Raw genomic sequence first — 21,052 nt, forward strand, 5'->3', positions numbered from 1 at the left:
GATATCAACTTAAAAAGAGAGACGGACACACGGACAAACAGACAGGAAGGCGTCCAGCTGTAGACCAAATGGTAACTCCCTCTCCCAGGGCTGTCTGGATCTTGATGGGTGCTCACTGGGAGAAACAACTTCAATTGGTATTTTTTTCGTTTCGCTACAAGCTGGGTGGTTTGTGTCCTGAATGTTTTTTTAATGACACATCTCATCTCAGCACGGCGTTACTGATGACTGTTGATAAATATCTGTGATCTCAGAGGCACTAATGAAGCCAGCACAAGGCAGGAAGCCTTTCATATGGCGAGCAGACAAGATATTCATTTTCAATATGCCTTCATACGCTACCACACCCACAAGGTCATATTAGAAGATGTAAACACATTCAGGCACAGTAAACACTCACAGGCACGACCATGCACACACACACAAACACAGACATGCAAAAACACAAACACACAAACACAGCAACACACACACGCAAACACACACATACACATTTACTATAAAGGGCTTTATAGTAAATGTGGGAAAACTAGTCAAATAAATTCAACAACATTCTTTGACAAGTGGCAGGTTATCGTTCCAGCAGAATATTTGGGAAATTCATATAAAACATCTAACAATTAACTGAGTTGGAAGGTTTAATGGTTTGAGAAGAGGGTGGGTTTCAAAAAAGGAAAGAGAGAGTGGCTCAGAGGCAGGGAGGAGGGAAAGAGGGAGGCATGAGGGAGGATGTGCGGGAAAACGGTTGACCGGACAACAGACTGAGGTCAACATTTATATTTTCTCCAGGTTCGGTATAGGATGCAGCTTTACCAGCATATCTTAGAAAAGCATTAATTGCAAATCACAACTAGGTTTTTGGATGATGATTCACCATGTGACCACAATTACAATTGTGGTCACATGGTGAATAATTTTAGGGGATGAGAGGATTTCAGAGGAGAGAGGAGACAGAAGAAGGAGAGTGAAGGTTGAGAGGGAGATATGGTAAGGAGGCAATAAGTAAGGAATATATGAACATGTGATATTTTTAAATCACATGTTCACTATACTGGCAAACACATCAACTATTAGTGTCTATTAATGGAGGAGAGAAAGGCAAATAGAGCACAAAAGGACCAGGAAGATAGGAAGTGAAAGAGGGAGAGCAAGAGAGATGAAAGGATGAAGAGATGGACAGATGGACCGAGCCGAGGGATGGAGGGAGGGATGGATGGATGGAGGGAGGGAGGGAGGGAGGGATGGATGGATGGAGGGAGGGATGGAGGGAGGGAGGGAGGGAGGGATGGAGGGAGGGATGGAGGTATAACAGATGGAGGCATAGACGGACGGAGGGAGGGATGTAGGCATGGGGAAGTGGCCGCAGCCGTTCAGGTTTAAAGGAGCCTGTCATTGGGCCTTTCATGGGAGAGCGTAGCAGTGGTGATGTGACGTGAACCATATGTCCTGGGGCACCACCAACATCTGTAGCCCGGGCTCTGTGTGCACGTGTGAGTGTGTGTGTGTGTGTGTGTGTGTGTGTGTGTGTGTGTGTGTGTGTGTGTGTGTGTGTGTGTGTGTGTGTGTGTGTGTGTGTGTGTGTGTGTGTGCGTGCGTGAGCCCCATCTATGGGACAGAGACAAGCCATAGCCACGCGGTGGTGGATGACCCCATTGCATTCCTTCACACTTTCCCTTTCTCTCCCTTCCGCTAAATTCCGTCTTTCGTTCCCTCATTCAATCTTTCTTTGCTGTCCTCTCCCTCGTTCTTCGTCCCCTCCCATCGCTCAACACCACCGGCCGAGCCCTCAGGTCTGAACCCGGGGTCAGCATTACACTTACTTTAGCGCTTTCCTTTTTTTGGTTTTTACTGCAGATTTATAGTCCTTGGCCCGCGGTTTTCCCCCGCCACGCCCCTCCCCAGCATGAGTCCCCACTGGCTCAGTGACTATTGCAATTGCTTCTTCTGGAGAATTAAGAGTTTTCTTTGTCCTCAGTTTATGAAGGGCGGAGAAGTTGTGATATATAGAGACCACGGAAAAAAGGAAACGGCAAAAAATACGTCCGCTTCTTTTTCTTGCTGTAAGAAAAATGTTTGTGTATAGTGTAAGAATAAATCATGTCATGAGCCTTGAGTAAAAAAAGGAGGAGAAATGAATGAAATCATAGTTCAGCACTAAGGTTGATTATTCTGTGTGGTCCGAGGACATCAGGAGCAGCTTGACGGAGATCTGTTTTGTCTAAGCTAGAAAAGATAAACACTCTCAAAACAGCACCGGGGTTCCAATGATTGGATTTCATCTTTCTCTCTCTGGAGACCATCTAACTCACTAAAACTAGCTATACTCATACAGTACTTTTATGAAAACGGTCTTATGAATGGGTTGTGTATGTGTTACCATCATGCCACCTAACTATGCTGTAATGACTGCCACTGGGATACAGACTGTGCCCAGTTTTTGTCATTTCAGGATAAGACAAGGTTGGATATGAATAGCACGACACAATGACTCAGCTACAGCGGGAGGGAAATAAAATATGATAATTACAGATAGTGACAGGGATATATCTACTATGTTAAGACATGGTATAGCATTCCTACAACATGCTCCACTCATTCTCTAGCCTCTTGCATATACTCTGTCTGTGTCAGCAGCTGGGAAGAGTAGAAAGAAATCCAGAGGGAGATAAAGGAGAGTGTGTGTGTGAGAGAGAGAGAGAGAGAGAGAGAGAGAGAGAGAGACCCCCTGCTGAAAACCTCAGCCTGGAAAGAGTCAAAAGTTCAGCTCTGTGTGTGATTTTGTGTGTGTGTGTGTGTGTGTGTGTGTGTGTGTGTGTGTGTGTGTGTGTGTGTGTGTGTGTGTGCGATCGTGCATGCGTGTGGAAGTTAGTGTGTCACAGTGAGGCTGAAAAGTGATGTGCGATGCATAGCCTGTAGGCTGCTCTTAGCATTAGCCGCTGAACCTAAAACAGACAGACTGACACACACACACCTGTATGTTGAGAGGCATTGAAAATCATTCTCATATCATCCTCAAGCCGCATAAGTCAGACTACTTTGATACACTTTTGGCTCCCTCTTCCTATTCCACTTTACTTGTCCGAGTCACACACCTCTCTCTCTCTCTCTCTCTCTTTCTCTCTCTCCCTCTCTCTCTCTCCCTCTCTCTCTCAAACCCTCTCTCTCTCTCTCTCTCTCTCTCTCTCTCTCTCTCTCTCTCTCTCTCTCTCTCTCTCCCTCTCTCTCTCCCTCCCTCTCTCTCCCTCTCTCTCCCTCTCTCTCTCTCCCTCTCTCTCTCTCATACCCAGGCTAGCGACGACTCCTCCAGAGACAGTTAAAAATACATGGGATGGAAACTCTGCTCAAAAGAAGCAACATATATATACAGTACATGCGAGACACAGACATACACACACATACACACACAGAATACCCACACACAAGACCTCCTGGCAAGCTGTGTTAAGTGAATAAACAGGGGGCTAATTTTTCTGGGGGGGGACAGGCAGTAGGAGAAGTGGGTGTCGGGGGGGTGTCAGGGCGGGTTCGTCGTTATTTCAACTAAAATCACAGTATTTGTTATTACAGGAAACATGTGGTAGGGATTATGTCGAGAAAATGTATCGAAAGATACAAAGATAAAAGATATAAAGAAAGAAAGATTTTGTGTACGTGTGTGTGTGTGCTTGTCTGCGTGTGGGTGTGAGTGTGTGTATTTGTCCATGTATATGTGCGCTTGTCTCTGGGTGTGTGAATGTGTGTGTGGGTGTGTGTGTGTGTGTGTGTGTGCGTGTGTGTGTGTTTGTGTGTGTGTATGTGTGCTTGTCTTTGTGTGTGTGTGTTTGTGTGTGTGGTAACAGCATCAGAGCTATATCCCCACAGGTCTCCACTATTCAGCCAGCCTCTCCGTCGCTCCGTTAGTGCTTCTAGTCGTTTATCAGTCACCTGAGATCGCCTTGTGTAATTTCTGTGTTCTGAATACACACCACTTCACCAGGCAACACTTAAGAGACCGTGCTGTGGCCCCGCGGCAATGAACAAAATACATGCAGTAAGTAGAGTAACTCAAGCACAAACACACAATCAAACACCATGTCCAATACATTACATCCCAGTTTCTAAACCAGGTTCTAGTTTCATGGCCTGGGGCCAGAAATGTAGATGCTCTTTGTGGTACCAGATATGGCTCTGGCAACGTCTCTTCATGAGAGCAAAATTAACACAATTCCTAACTAATTACATAGCCTGTAGGAGGAACTAGAACTTGTAATGTTGTTAAACATATAATGTACTGTATGTTCCACTTGCACATTGTGTGCAGGTGCACAGTTAGCCTCGTGCGGCGTGTTAAATGTTGCATATCCAGTGACTAAACTCAATGGCCTGCTCTCCATTTGCCAAGCAGCTACAAAGTTTCAGTCATTACTTGTGTTTGTTTGTCTTCTGTGCTGGTATGCACCAGGTTTAACATGTGTTGTGTATGCTTTTCTGTGTGTGTGTGTGTGTGTGTGTGTGTGTGTGTGTGTGTGTGTGTGTGTGTGTGTGTGTGTGTGTGTGTGTTTACCTGTGAGCAGCGCCTGTGGTTCTCACACCAACCCAGCACTCCATCACTCTGAAAAACAACGGAGAGACAAAGTTCAGTAAAAAGAGTTGCTTGCATTCTTCCATCCATGATCCTTTGAGAATGTACCCCACTCCTCTGCCACATATGGTATAGTGTACAAACAGACAGACAGATATAGACATTCAAAGAAGTAGACCGTCAGAAAAATAAAGCAAGGGACAGTATATAAACCCTAGACTACCCTATTTCAAAGAACATTACATACACACACACATACACACATAATTATCCTATGGTCAAGCTAAAACTTCACACAACCGTTTTCTTGTGTCTACTGACACTGTCAAAGGCTATGTGTGTTTATTAGGATGTGTGTCTGTGTGTTATTTGTGTGTATTGCGCTAATGTGTTTGCTTTTGTATACCTGGGGCTTGATGAGTACAGACCACCCATAAACATGATGTAACCATGGTGACAGAGGTAGACGTCATCACCTGACCACAGGGCCTAAAAGCCAAACCAATCCCCGACTCTTAACACAGGCGTTCTTCATGACTCTCTTGATATGGGCCCACAGCCAGTGTACAGCCTCTGCCCACAGCCCAACCCCTCCAAACATACCTGTGTACTTAATAGGGACTCAAATTCACCCTTTTGGGTTCCAGTTTATAGGAGGAATACATTTGTCACTCAAGTAAGTACTGCAAGAAGGACAGATGAATTTTACCATAATGGTAACGTACTCATATCATTGATCGACGGACAGACATATAGCCATACAGACAGAGCAGACTGGAATGTCCATTTGACATCACTACAGGACAGCAGACCTGCCGTTTAAAGTCAGACATAACAGCGGCCGCGATGTCATCATCGTCTTTCAAAACACCCATTACAATAATGTGCGTACGTCGTTACTTGAATATCTCTGCATGTCAGTGTGTGCTTTAATGAACACCGACGAGATGCCACTTAAACTTTAAAGCCTGTGTGTGTCTGTGTCGGTGAGCTAATCCCTCTTAACAAGACCTGAAGCCTAGCTCTAAGTGAGATGTACTTAGCACACACCCAACAGGACTCATTACACACACACACACACACACACACACACACACACACACACTCATCCATGCACACACACACACTTTTTGTTTTTTCTCTTTTGGTGGAAACAGTTGCATTGCGTTGTCTATATTGGGCAGGGTCAAAGGTGAGAGCTGGGGTCAGGGGTTGGGGATTTTAGTGTTAAGGGCCTTAACTGTGCAGGTGAGAGTATACGACTCCGGTAGTTGAACCATGGCAGAACAAAACAGTAAAATGGTTCAGCTGAACTCTTCCCACTGTTCTTAGACACAAGTTGATTTGTTGTATGGTCACACGATTTGTTGTTTTACCAGAACTGAAATTGATTGGAGTTGATTTTTATAATGTCTGTGAATCAGATATAACTGTAAAAAGCTTGACTCATGCCTTTAAAACAGCTGCGTATTTGTCTGCATGCGTATGTGTGTTATTCATCTTGGCATCAGTTTATATTGAAACTGAATGCAGTGCGATTGAATCCATTCCTGTGTAAATATAAAAAACATGTTTATCAAATTTTAAATGTTTTCTCAAAATGTTTCTCTATTTTTTCAAGGTGGGGTGCTGACATTTGTGCTAGGGTGTCAAAACATCTACCCTTCATGCTTTTAGGGTAGACACCCCTAACATTCTCAGCGATATAGTCATGTCACGACTGTAGAAACAGGGATAGGCACGGTTATATCTTAGAACGAGCAGAGAGTCAGAGTCAGAGAGAGCATAAGAAGAAGGGAGGAGGGGAGGATTGAGGTGGCGGTTAAATCCCTAATGAATAGACAGTAACGAGTCTTTAGGGGTGGAAAGGATGGCAAGAGTTCCGTGGGGGAGGCAATTTAGAGTGTCATGGAGTGGGGAGAGAGAGAGAGAGAGAGAGAGAGAGAGAGGAAAGAGAGAAAATAAGAGTTAACCTCCCTCGGTCCATGCTGTTTTACTTCATCAGATATTTTCATGTGTTTTTTGTCGCGCTATGCCATTGTCAACACAAAACATGTTCCTCTCTATGCTAAACTTAAACAGACTATATCATTTGAAAGTCGAGACCAAATCAGAATCCACCCTATAGTAAACTTCACTGTCTTTCACTCGGTGTAAATGGCCATCGTGTGTTGTGAATGTGACAGGACTGGGCTTGCCAATATGTAATGATGATGATGGTGCTGGTGATGAAAGATAAGTAAATAGCATTAAATCCCTTAGTTGCTTCGGTTTAGAGGGTCTGAAAACAGTTTGAACAGCAGTATAACCGGCTCCAGGCTCAGCCTTAGAAGATGTAGCACTGCTCGCTGCCGTGCTGTCCCTGAAGCGTTCAGTCCTCTCTCTCTCGTTCTCTCACTCATGCTCATTCTCTCCTTCTTCCTGTCTTTTCCATATGTTTCCCTCCTCTCGTTGTCCCCTCTTCTCGCCGTACATCTTTCTCTCATTCCCCTCCCGGCCCGTACTCAATTTCATGGGACATATTTGCTGTCAGAGTCTATCAGCGGAGTTTGGCTGCGTCTGTGCACCGTATGCCTCCCTAATGGTGGGCAGAAGTCAGGCTTCACGGGGTCCCCAGCGGCCCATGTGTCCTGTGTGTGTGTGTGTGTGTGTGTGTGTGTGTGTGTGTGTGTGTGTGTGTGTGTGTGTGTGTTTTTGTGGAAGGAAGTGGTCTAAAATAAAGGTGAATGTTATTCCAGAGAGGAATAGGAAAAGGAGAAAGGAGGAAAACAGCTTTGGACATTTAATGAAAGCATCCTAAATTCACTGTTGTAAAAAAAGTGTATGGCTGACTGTGTCACTTTGCTTCACCCTATAACTCAAACGTATAGTCCCCCTGGGTCCCCCTGGAAAGACAAAGACCTGCTAGGAACAGCGCTGGCCCGTTCGGTATGAGAAACATGATTTCAAAGGATTCCCACATGGCTCTGATAGCTCCGCAATCTACAGCAATCACTGCGCTAATCACAATCCGACATTGCTGGATGGACCAGCAAGAGAGAGACAGGGTCTCACACACACACACACACACACACACACACACACACACACACACACAGGCACGCACACTCGATCACAAACACACATACTTATACAGTACACATACTCAAACACACATATGTATATGGAGGAATACACACACACACACACACACACACACACTCACTCAAACAAACGTATTCCCACAAGCACTTGCAAATAGATGCACACAGGATCTTTCACACACATTGAAACACACAGCCCCTGACTCAGTCCCACACTTATTCAGCCAAACAAACACACAAATACACACAGACACAGAACAGATGTACACTTCTGGTTTGAAAACGTTAGGAGATGTAAATCAGACCTCTGCCAGATGCAGTGATTCAAAAAATAAAAAGACTGTGGCCCAGTGCCCTTTGTGTGTGTGTATGTGTGTGTGTGTGTGTGTGTGTGTGTGTTTGTGTGTGTGTGTGTGTGTGTGCAAGTGTGTGTGTGTGTGTGTGTGTGTGTGTTTGTGTGTGTGTGTGCAAGTGTGTCTGTGTGTGTGGTTGCGTGTGTGAGTGTGTGTCAGTGTGGTCAGTATTTGCGGGGAGCCACACTAGAAAGTCTCTCAGTCTATTTAACTCCAGGCATTACACTCACTAATCACACACAGATGACCAGAGACAAACACGGCTGTGGTGCATGTTACGTTTTTTTACACACTTGTGTGTGCTTGTGTGCGAATGAGCGTGCGTGCTGCTGTGCGTTATCATGACTAACACTCACTGCACTTCCCTGAAAGTCCATATTGAGGTCCCAACCTTCCCAACAGTAGCATTTGATTACTCACACATAGACACGGTGTGTGTGTGCCTATGTGAGTCAATTAGTGTGTGCATTCGAACACGTTCTCTGTGGTTCCGTGCATCCTGTAAACAACATAGATTCTAGCAAAGTGGTTGCTTGTTAATAGCACCATGCTTCCACAATCGCTCCTCTCCTGTGGTTAATATAGCTCAACACTTGGGTCGTTGCTATTGTCAATGCATAGTTACACTGCTAAACAAAAGTGTGTTAAACAAAACAAAAGATGGGCAGTGACAAGGGGAACCATGGCATGAAAATAGCATGCTGCAGAGATATTAATTATCTCCTTTTGTCTCGCCAATAGAACAAAAGATGGAGGGGGAGTTGCCAGACTGTCTCTGTCTTTGCTTGTGCCCATTGTTGCTTTATTCCTCCATAGTTCCACATCTCTGCTCTTTTGAGTTTTGAGTTCACAATGTCAAGAAGCTTTTATTGTGGTTTCAGGTGAAACTCTCCCAATACGGCCCAGAACCTTTATCAGCGTGTCTCACTGCCTCAGCGATCAAATGACGGGGGGATGTCATGCAGCTGTGGAGAGAGAGAGAGAGAGAGAGAGAGAAGGAGAGAGAGAGAGAGAGAGAGAGAGAGAAAGAACTTTCTTTTAAGTGAATCAATCAAGTCTTTGTCCCCAGCTGTCACCCATGGTCAACTCTCCTGTTTGTTTGACTGTCTGTCCGTGAAACTATCTGGCCGTCTGTCGGTCTGTCTGTCTGTCTGTCTGTCTGTCTGTCTGTCTGTCCCTGGAACTGTCTGCCCGCCTGTCTGTTTGTATGTCGATCTATGAGACTATCCCAGTATTGTGAAAGCCTGTGACTGAATGTCTACCCTACAAGTTTCCCATCATGTCTTTTTTTCATGGAGATCACTCTTATGCGTTCACTCTCATGGTTTATTATTGTTCCCACTGGTCATTCCTTGCCCTTTGGAGGGCTCCGGGTTAGGGGTGCCATCTAATGCTGGCATGTGACTGGATACAAGACTATAATTGTGATACAGAGCTATACACATAAACATGACTTGTTTATTTAAGCTCAAACTGCTTGTCTGCCACTCTGGCATCATTTGTTATTTATTTTAACCTTAATCTTATTTCGTCCCTTATCCCATCATGCGTCTTCATGTGATTATTTCACTTAAATCTTAAAGTAACCTCTTAGGGAACAATGCTAGTGTACGATTCATCAGCAGGTATTTCTGTGGAGGCGCCAGTCCTCCCAGCATCTACTACTCCACTGTCAGCCAAACTGGACCTGATCAGAAGTCCTCCCTCCCTCTTTCACTGAGTCTATATCACGTGTGTTGTGACAGTTGTGGGGTGTTGGTGGACCTCTTGAGCTCATCCATGGACTGAATGCCAGTGGAGCGTCTTGAGACGGCTAATAATGTGCTACGCTGATGAATCCCACACACATTTCACCAAACACCTGTCTATCTTTCATTCCCTATGTGTCTCATAGCGTGTCCCGCCCTAGCTATCAGTCTGTCTGCCTTCCGTTCTCTCCCTCACTGTGTGTCTCTCTCTCTCTCTCTGGAACCTGAGCTGGCGGTTGCCTCTGTTCTTTGTCAGAGTGTGACTGGTTGGACGACTGACCCTTGGGCTGATTAGGAGTTACCTACCGCAGAGTAGGCAGAAAGCACACACACACACACACCCGCGCACACACACAGAGATCTCCATCCATCTCCCATCCCATTTTAGTCACAATCGTTCTCTCTCATCATCCGGTCTCTAGCATTAAATTGTAACACTCAAAATGGCTCAAATTTCCGTGTGAGGCAAGCCTGTGTTTATATTTAAATGGTTGACATAGTTTACGATTGCTTGGTAATTGTCGTCATATAGGCTCACACAACAACCATCTATAGTTAACATGCGATGACACAATAGCAGCCGTGACGGTCCTGGTAACCCGCAGGAGAGTCAGAAAGAGAGGTGCAAATAGAGCCCTGTGATTCACATACTAGTGGCTAGTACGCACCCACACACACACACACACACACACACACACACAAACACCTACACACACAAAGAAGTATGCTCACACACACAAACACACACACACATACACAAACACACACACACAGGACAGGACAGGGTTCGCCAAAAACCAAGGGTTCACCCACAAGAAGCCAGAAACATATCATTCCCACAACTACCAACAGGAAGCTGTGTGTATGTGTGTGTGTGTGTGTGTTTACATGTGTGTGTACTTCTTTTCTGCGAACATGTGTGTTGAGAGAGATGCGTCAAATCTTTTTTTCCTTGTGCTGATGTCATGATGTGATTGTCATCACCTCATCTTTGTGGCCATCTTCAAATGAGTGGCTTCCTCACATAAGACAGTTACACGTCCCAGACTTCTCCATCATCCCTTCTCTCCATCCTGTACCAAGAACCCTTTAGTGAAGTAGCTGCTCCCTTAAGTAAAGTAGCTGCTCCTTATAGTTAAGTAGCTGCTTCCGGTAGTGAACAAGCTGCTCGCAATAGTGACTTACTGCTCACTATAATGATCTAACTGTGCCCTATAGCTGCTCTGTAAGGGAACTATCAGAGAGTATCCTCTGCTATCTACAGGAAGATGCTGTTCTCAATTACACCACAATTTGAATACTGGACTCTACTTCATAACTAAATAAAGTTGGAACCAAATGTGATCCCCACCCACACCTCTCTTCCAGAATCAATCTGGCATGGGTGATCAAAAGTCAGTGAAGGTGGGTTGGGGGGGCTCATCAGCATGCCTCGTGTCAAAAGTCACCACACACAACACACACACACACACACACACACACACACACACACACACACACACACACACACACACACACACACACACTTTGTAACACATCCTCATTGCTAGAGAGTCATCTAGGGGACACGCTCATTACCAGACACACAGGTGGCTGAGAGTTTTGATGGCAAAGGACCAGGACACACACACACACACACACACACACACACACACACACACACACACACACACACACACACACACACACACACACACAGATAGAGCCATTGGTGCTGAACTTTGTGGTTAATGACTTTCCCACCCACTGCACCGCGTGCACATGTTGAAGCCGTTAACGATAAGTGGGTTTTCGATCGAACGTTCTAATGTGGCCGTTAATCTCACATTCCACACTACAAAGTCCACGAACACCGACCAGCGATTGAAGTTCAGAAGAGTAATTATGGCGGAAAATGACAATGGCTTTATTCTTAGCCAGCAAAAACTGTGCGCACATGTTTATCGAGCTGAACGTCGCACGTTTGGCTGAAATTTATTGCAAATAAATACAAATACATTTAAAAAGATGCTTACGGTTGCTTATATACCCTACATTATTATTTATTTACTCAAAAATAGACTACATGTTTTTAATTTAACATTATATTAATTACCTGAAGCACTGTAAGGAACTGTTTGTTGTTGTTGTTCTTGTTGATGTTAAGATAATATATAGGCCTACTTTATTGATCCTAGACATAAAATTCGGTCGCGACAGCAGCAAGTGTTAGCGACCCGTTATTTCCTTGAAGTCCGTTCAATTTATATTCAACAAGGCAATACGCCACCTGAATTACCTTTTTAGTTCATTTCACCCTAAAGGCTGCAGGGTTTTTTGCCCATTATTCTAATGATAGGCACGTAATTACCTGAATGTGCTTAAAAGCAGCCGTCAGCTGTGTCATGTGCAGAGTCAGGCACCTGGAAGTGCACCTCGCGCTGTCGATCTTCCCCTGAACATCCTCCTGATCCGGCGAGGACCTGCGCGCGGAACTCCCAGAGAGCACGGCCGAGCACAGCAGCGTGAAAACAACCGTACAAGACGACATGACACGAAAAAAAGATTAGACAAATACAGTGGAAGCTACGGACGAAGTCTAAGCTAAATGACAACCTGCTCCGTGTTTGTCTTGACTGTTACGGTTTAAGCCTCCCCTCCTGCAACCGAAGTTGTGAATGGATGACATCTGGGCACCGGGCGCTAAAGGGGCGCGTTTCAGCTCTCCCGCATACGCCCACCACGGGCGCACGTGAAGTCAGCACCAGTGTCCCCCGTCGTGGTTGTCATCATCGTAGCAAAACAACAGAGGCAATTTAACAAGGTTAATCGTTAGAAGGATATGATGAAGGAACAACCTCTTTGTCCGCAGAGATCAACCGTTCAAGTCATTATCCTTCTGAAATGTAACGTTATAGCTCAATATCGTTCTTGCTGTTTTATTAACAAATACTTCTGCCTAATTATTTTTGAAACTTTCACATATTTCACTTTTACAGGCTTCCTAGTAGTAATTATTGCAGCAGACCAATAAAGGAATGTTTAATAATGGGACTGGCGGGATCTGTTGGTGTAGGTGTCTGACACAATGCCAGGCAGGCAATCAAACCAATCAAATATGCTATGTGGCCCAACCGCAGAGCCAAGCAGGGATAAAAGCCCAACTTAATTAGAGCACAGGGGTCGTTTTGTAGAGATGTATGAAACGGTAACTCAAAAACGGTCAAATTATCTCTGTTTACGACAAGATGGAAAACGAATCACCCCGTTTTTTGGTTAAGAGGAGAATAATGGAGAATAAATATTAAGTACGTTCAGGCTTGAGGATTACCTTACCCGGCTATGACCTTACCTGACCCCAATCGAATAGCAAGTTCTTAAGATCACGGAAGAGAAGAGAAGATGAAAGAAAATAATACAATTTTGTCAATGACTTTCGGCAATCACTGCGTTTGTGTCCTGTGTGAACGTGTGTTATTGAGTTTTATTAGGTGTGTGATTGTGATGTAGAAAAGAGGAACAAAATGATTGAAAGGCAAAATAGAGAAACTTTACATGTAGCCATGATTTAAGGATTAACTATATATGGTCCCACATACACACACACTGGACATTGTCTTAAGGACAGCACATTTTCTTATTTTCATGAAACACCCTGCTCATATTTCTGAATAAACCATTAGCGGACCAAAGACCCTATACCGAGCACATAGTCAACCACACACAGACACACACACACAAACACACACACACTCACACACACACACACACACACACACACACACACACACACACACACACACACACACACACACACACAGAGGCACTTACCGTCTCTACAAATCAAATTCCTGATTGAAGCCAAATGTTTAAGATTTGCCTGCAGCGTGAATAAAGAAAGAGTTTAGATTTAAAATCCCCAATGACATGGTTATATACATATGAATTGAGCACAGGAACCCCCCATACGCACACACACCTTGACCCCCTAGGTCCCAGATGCAGGCCGAAAATGGCATAAAAAGACAAAACATTATAAGTATTACTATGGTTAAAGACATAAAGCCAGAATCAGATCAGAGACAAAGAGAGAGCTAAAGAGAGAGAGGGAGCATGAAAACAGAAACTCCAAGCGTGTTCATTGTTTCTTACTTGCCCTTTAAATCTTTTGGCACGCACTCTCGACAAGAAACGCTCACATCCGGATTTCTCCGTCGATGAGTGAATCAGTGGCAGATGAAATGAGCCGGAGTTGGATGGAGGTCCTGTCTAGCGTTTCCCCCCTGGTGGGCTGCAGCCACAGGAGGTGCGCTCGGGATGACTTTGTCAGGACAGATTCAGACCCGAGATCAGTCTGCACTGCGCCCAGGGGCCAGCGTTTGGCTTCCATTAGTGGAGCTTGTCTGCTCTCATTCACCATGCGGAGGGAAGCACAGACACAGGTTGCCCAGTGTTCATTCTCCCTTTGATTCCCCCACCCCCCCCCTCTTAAAACGATGGTGTTTCATTATGTAAACTAACAAAAGACAAGAGTGGCGTGGAGGTCTATGAATGCCCCTTCTGATTGTGGTCTCATAAACTTCCTTATGGCTCTCATACGCACATGTGATGCGACTTGGTTCCAATAACAGATTTCAACCAGCAGATCCTGCCAGACCCCCACCCAGAACCCCTTAATCCCCCCCAAAAGGCTGTGTGTAATTATCTTTCCTTGTGAACTGCAAAAAAGCAGAGGATCCGCTGTTGTTCTTCGGGAGAATCCAGGCCTGCGTTTTACGCATCATTGACATGATCCCCCGTGTTGCTCCATTGAAATCAATCGCGTTGGCGTGTTTGTATGGTAATCCAGAGTATTACGGCTGTGCTGTGGGCCAGGGTTCATTGAAGTGGTCATGGGTTTGAGTCCCCCTCAGATGGAAGGACTCTGCACGCGTCTGACTGCCCTCTGCTGTCGGATGAGCACCACATACAGCAGCATTTGTGTCAAACACTGCACTTTGAAAAACTAACTCAAAAATGTGAAGATAGTGCCTGTTGCAATGTTTTATTCAGTGTGGATTTCAGTGTGCATTTTAGTCTGTGTGTTTCTGTGTGGGAATGAACGTGTGTGTGTGTGTTTGTGTGTGTGTATGAATCTGCATGTATGTGTCTGTGTGTGTGTGTTTCAGTGTCTGTGTGTGTGTCCATGCATGTGTGTGCGCTGTCTCTTTGTTTCAATGTGTGTGCATGTGTGTGTGTGTGTGTGTGTGTGTGTGTGTGTGTGTGTGTGTGTGTGTGTGTGTGTGTGTGTGTGCTTGTGTGTGTCTGATTCTCCTGAGATAAATCTGGAAGGGGAAAGCGAACTAGTCTCACCTCCCACAGCATAACTTTAAAGTCCCACCAGGAGTCTTTCTACACGTCTCGATTGAATCTTGATACATCTGCTTAACACATACATCACAGGCTGCAGCCATTGGACATTTACCAATTGAGACATACAAAAGACTGCCTGATTGAAATAGTTTCACAGGCTACTGTAGAAGCATTTCTATAAAATTACCCTAATGCTAATGGGAAATGACCATAACATGCTGCCAGAGGTGGAAATCAGAAATTACACATTAATAAAAAATTCAACAGCGCCATAATAAAAACATGGTCTTGATTTCCTAACTATATGTTTCAACTTTTAGTGTGTAATATAGTCCCACAATTAACAAACTGTAAGGGCCATTATTTAAGAGTACATTCTAAAACCACAAGGTAGGTAAATGGAGAAATTGCAAGCTTATTTCAGCTTTGAAACAGGCAAATTTAAGGTAGATGTAATAAGACCCAGAAGATGCATGCAGAAGAACGCATTTGTTTGAGTTTTTATTAATTTATGTCAAATAAAATTTCCACGTAGGCAAGGATTCAGTTTTCTTCCATTCATCCATTCGATTTTTATAAGCAGATTTCACATTTGTTATTCACATTACAAATGTAAGCCTATTTAGTATCAAGCACCATTATAGTGATATTCTATTATATATTTGTACGTATAAAAACATACAGAAAGAAAGACATGGCGGAAGTAAACTTAGAGGAAGAGATTTACAAATTAAGTGCAAATCCATAGTTCATCAATTCAGCCATCAATCTGAAGTACTTCTTAAAATAATATTTGAGGTAAGGACAACTTTATTAGGGTTGACATTTTTAGAAAACAAGGTAGGCTATAGAAAGGAAACAACTCTAAGAGAACAAGATGAATGTTTGGACTTTGAACACTTTGGCTTTATGGATGTGATGTTTCACTAGCAAGCATGACAACCTAACAGCATTGTTTACAGAATGAGAATTGGTGTTATATGTGCAAACAAGATCATCGTTTTTACGAGTCAAAATGTAGATGATAACCAACCACAGAAGAGACGCATCATTCAAGTTGAGTTGCAGATGAAAACCATCATTAAACAGAGAAAATAGGTTTACCAACAGTGTGACAGAAATTCATTAGTGGAGACGTTTTAGGGATGAATTAACTTATATTCAAGTTACAGGGTTAATAGTCATGCAATATTTTTTTAATTCACTTATTTTAATGTATTAGGGGCCCTGATACATGTTTCTGGGTTTTACCACATTTTTTTCTTTATACATTTCGCGAAATTGCTTTTCAAAAAGGATGGCCAACAGAGTTGGCCAAATTATATAGTGATTATTGATAAGGCAGAGTTCTAGCGATCTCTAGTGGTTTTCTGCGAGAATACAAGTCCTTCGAGCAGCAGTTGAGGGCGTAACTGATGGCGGTACAGTTTGAATTTGTTAAGTGTAGGGTTAGGGATGGTAAGGCTTTCGGTATAAGCATTGAAATGAAAGTTAGACCCAATGCTTTTCAGTTATTTGTGAGACTCTTTTATTTAGAGAATACCAGTTAAAACCGTGACAAGTTGGGATACTGAATATTGGATATAACAAATTTAACAATGGGAGTCGAAAACACAGACATAGTTTAAGATCAGGATAATGGACATCTTTTGCGAAGCAATTATTATATTTAAAGTGACAGTCTTGTGTTTTTGTTTTATGTGTGAGGAAATACAACTTTTTCTATGTAAAAAGAGAGAGCTTTTTTATGTTGTTCTTCTGCATAGATAACAGACTTTGTAATGCTGCCAACCTGAAGTAATAGTGTGTCTATTGTCCTAGAGTAGTTAATATAACCTCATCTCTACATTAAACTATATTAAAAAATATACATAAGTTAACGATAGACAAGACCCTGTTGGTTCGACCATATATGTCCGAGGCCAAATAACAATAATAAATAATTAGGTGTCTGGTCATGTATCAAACTCAAAAGTCTGAAAATGACATTCTTTCTTTTCTCTTGGCTTTGTGTTGGAAAAACATACCTCCCCTTCCTCTGCTGTGTTTGTATTTTACATTGGTATACAGGTGTTTTATGGATGAGTATGGTTGTGTTCAACAAAGCCCTAAATTGGTAGGAATACGACTTTGAGAAGGATATGGACTGGTTTATTAAGAAAGCAGCAGTGAGGACCAGATATGCGTGCAGGATGGTGTTGCAGTGGCTAATAGGGATTCCAGGTACTGTGTTCGATCCCCAACGTTTAAAACCTACCTGTTGGCATCGACAGAAAGATGCCTTGCCCCTTTGTGCTTATTGACGACAAGGTCTGTGTCTGCATCCACTGTAAGCTTTGGATGAAATTTGGATTAATGCCTAAATGTGTTTCTTTATGTATACTATTGCTTCCTTGTATCTGCAGCTAGTGCTTCTCATCAATGCCACAAACCCTCAAACCCACAAAGGAACTCTCACGTGTAATTACTATGAAAAGGTATAGGCTGTCGTGTGCGTGGGTTGCTATTGTTACCGTCTTCCCGAACAACCATCTACAAGATCAAGTGCTCCTTTCAAAGTGTTACAGTGAGTAGTGTCGAGTTACCAACACGGGGATGTTACCAGGCTGCCAAGTGAAACCTGCTCCACTCACGCACAATGAGATACTTTCACCAAGCTCGAGGGACCCCAGACAACTGTATGTATGCCACCGGATGCATATTTGATAGGCACACACATGCACACACACATACGCGCACACACACACACACCCACACACACACACACACACTCACTAGGTGTGCATTGAGTCCTGATCTTTTGGCGATTGTACCACAGGCTACCTTATAGCTGCCTTGGTGTTTTCATAATTCATTCAATGTTTTTTTGTGACATCATCTTCAAGTGTGCCGAATATGAAGACACCAAGGCTGAACATTTAAAGAGAACTAGAAGAGTCAGCCAAAGAGGGGGAGATAAAACAATGGAAGAGAAGGAGGGCAGGAGGGAGCCGCTGATGACAAGGAGGAGGAGGAGAGGAGCCCCTGGAGTGCAGCTCGGGCCGCAGAGACAGGCAGAGCAGAGGAAGCAGGAAGAAGATGGCCTTCCCAGTGTGGCTGCAGAGGGAGAGGAGCAGCTCTGAATAGCGAGGCGGGTCCGTCGAGTGCAGGAGATAGGGAGACAGAACAGCAGAGTAAAGGCCACCCGCACCAGAACTGTTGGACTAATGTTTCAATCAATAAAGGAGAAACTAACAGTGATTCAATATTTCTTTACCTATTTATTTGAAATACTATATATTAGTAACCATAATGTTATGATTTTAATTGAATCACAAACTTGGCTGATTTACAGGTTTATTATTTATTACTTGATTATGGCCTGCAGACACTGGTGACGGGAAGCAGGCCTTCAGGTTCTAGCAGCAGAGGGAACAGGAGCAGCAGCCATCTATCTCCCTGCCAGCTCCAAGTACAAAGAGACCATCTACCATGAAAGCCGAGGCCGGCGTGTGTTGTTATAATATGTGTGTTTTGCATGCATGCCTGCATATGACGTGAAGGCCATGGCTGAGTGCCTGGCCAAGTCGCACTCAGACGACACTTAAGAAGCAGCCCAGGTCCTTCTGGAGGCCCTGACCCATGGGAACCCCAAGTACCAGCCCCAGGTGTACCACCTCTTGGTGGGCCTCATGCCCACCAAGAGGTGTCTAGGTACATCTGTCTAGAACGACTAAAACACTAATATTATGCACACATACACAAATGCATGCCGGCGCACACACAAACACACATGCCACCATAGACGCAAAAAGACTCAATACTCACCTGTTCACCTAGACTTTGCATAGCCATCAAGAACCCCCCCCCCCCCCCCCCCCCCCACTATTGCATGTTGTACATCAAGGCACTTAATGTACACACTGACTTCATGTTGTATTTATTCATAGTACTTGTGTAATTGTGTAGCATCTGCATTAGCTAGCTATCACTGCTGTATACGGGGAATGGGTTATCCTAGTGATTGTTAATACTTGCACTTGGTTCTATGAACATCCTTACTGAACCGACAGCGATATATTGTTGCATCTCTTCTGAAAAATTGTAAGTTGCTTTGGATAAAAGCATCTGGTAAAAGCCTTAATTGAAATGTAAATGTAAATAGAAGCAGACGGAGACACACAACATGTGAGCAGAGCTTTTTTGTTCTTCCATTATTCCCTCCCACAGTCTGAAGTAAAGACAGCAGCCCATCTCATCCCCCTAGAGCCACTGCTCCCTAGGCTCAGGTCTCTGCACTATGAGGTGCACGAGGAAGGTACGGTAACTTTATCTGGCCGTTGGAGGTACAGTATGTAGGAGTTGGAGTGGACTTTAATATAGCATGGAGGTGGATTGAGTTCTACCTATGTTACCAATACCACTTAACCACCTGCAATGATGTAGGCTACCGATTGATACGCAAGGAAATACAATACAAACTAGAAAATGCATTTCCTGGTAAAAATGTGGTGAGTGCTGTAGCAAAAAGTTCAAAACAAAGTTCAAAAGTCTAAATGGAGTAAACAATGAAAACATGCACACTATTTAAGAAAATGTAAATGGTTGGAAAAAGATAAAGTGACAGCTGAATGAAAAGCGCAAACCATTGCTAAAAATGCAGAAATGTAAAATGAATTGAACTGAAGAATCAGAAAGGTCAAATGTATTGCCCTGCACTGCTGGTTTGTGTATGTGTGTGTGTGTGTGTGTGTGTGTGTGTGTGTGTGTGTGTGTGTGTGTGTGTGTGTGTGTTTAAGAGAATAGCGAGCCGGTGTGTGATTAAAAGTAGCCCAATCGAGCGGGGGAAAACTGCCCAGTCTGGCAAAACTGCCTGGACGTCATCCAAAAGTAGCCCAATCTGGAGGGGAAAACTGCCCAATCTGGCAACACAGCTGAACGTCCTCATGCTCCGGCGTCAACGTAAATCAATGAGACCAACTGTGATTCTGAGTGAAGTTTAAATTATATCGAGATTCCGTTTGGATATCATTGAAGATACAAGTGTGTAGATTTGTTAAATGGTTTGAACGAAGGTAAACGGTTGAAAAATGATTGAGTTACGATGTCTTAAGAAGTAGGAGTGTCAGAATAAACCGAGTCTTCAATGAAAACAGCTGAAAACGAAGCCGGTATGAAATTAAAACTGTGATTCTGAAAAAAGTTTAAATGATATCTAAATTCCGTATTAGATGAAGATACAAGTGTGTAGATTTGTTAAATGGTTTGAACGAAGATAGACGGTTGAAAATTGATTTAGTTACGTCTTAAACAGTTGAAGAACCAGAGAACGGCTCTGCCGTCCTCCCATTGACTCCCATGTTAAAAAGAAAGATACTATTTTAAAGTAGAATAGAGGACTAAAGTGAAAACGTCCCATTGTCCTGGTAACCAGATTTTCAGTTCTAAACAACCGAACGAGAGCTTCCATTGCTGCCATGTGTTGTTTCTTTCAAAATGAAAATAAATCAATTTCAAGAGGTGAAAATTACTACCAATCGAAACATGTCAAGGCTTTCATGTATTCCCCTGGGGTATTAAAAGGAAAAGTTTGACGACGTTACTTTAGTTTTTATATATATATGAAGACAATCTATTCTCAATATTACTTACATTATTGGTAAATCAAATTCACAAATCAATTCGCAAAAAAATCATATATTTTCTATAAGACGTTCGTTTGGCATAGGATTTCCCCTTGTTCATTTAGTTTGTGTAGAACCGAATATCGCTTGCTATGGAAACGTGACGTCACACTTTAGTACTCTATATCTTAAAGAGTATAAGATATTTTTATAAATCTGAAAAGAAGCGCACGATTCCAAGCCATTCTGAATTTTTTTAGGTGAAAAATTGAGGAAGGAGATAGGTCCCAAAGTTTGTAGAGAATAATAAAGAGGAAAGAAAGAATAAAATTTATGAAGTACAATAGTTGAGCGCTGCAGGCAGCACTCACCT

At 43.4% G+C, this 21,052-nt stretch overlaps 1 protein-coding gene across 1 annotated transcript in view; it reads right to left on the bottom strand.

Moving 5' to 3' along the window:
* anos1b (anosmin 1b) overlaps window positions 1-12,355 on the bottom strand; it is a 30,219-nt gene extending 17,864 nt beyond the window's left edge. Inside the window, exons 1-2 of the mRNA XM_079740167.1 lie at window positions 12,096-12,355; window positions 4,544-4,591 (exon numbers count right to left, since the gene is read on the bottom strand). Of these exons, the coding sequence (XP_079596293.1) occupies window positions 4,544-4,591; window positions 12,096-12,275 (228 nt within the window). The 5' untranslated portion in view covers window positions 12,276-12,355. The remainder of the gene's footprint in view (window positions 1-4,543; window positions 4,592-12,095) is intronic.
* Between the last annotated feature and the right edge of the window lie 8,697 nt (window positions 12,356-21,052).

Source organism: Pollachius pollachius (assembly GCF_949987615.1).
Source record: "Pollachius pollachius genome assembly, chromosome: 7".
Taxonomy (NCBI): domain Eukaryota; kingdom Metazoa; phylum Chordata; class Actinopteri; order Gadiformes; family Gadidae; genus Pollachius; species Pollachius pollachius.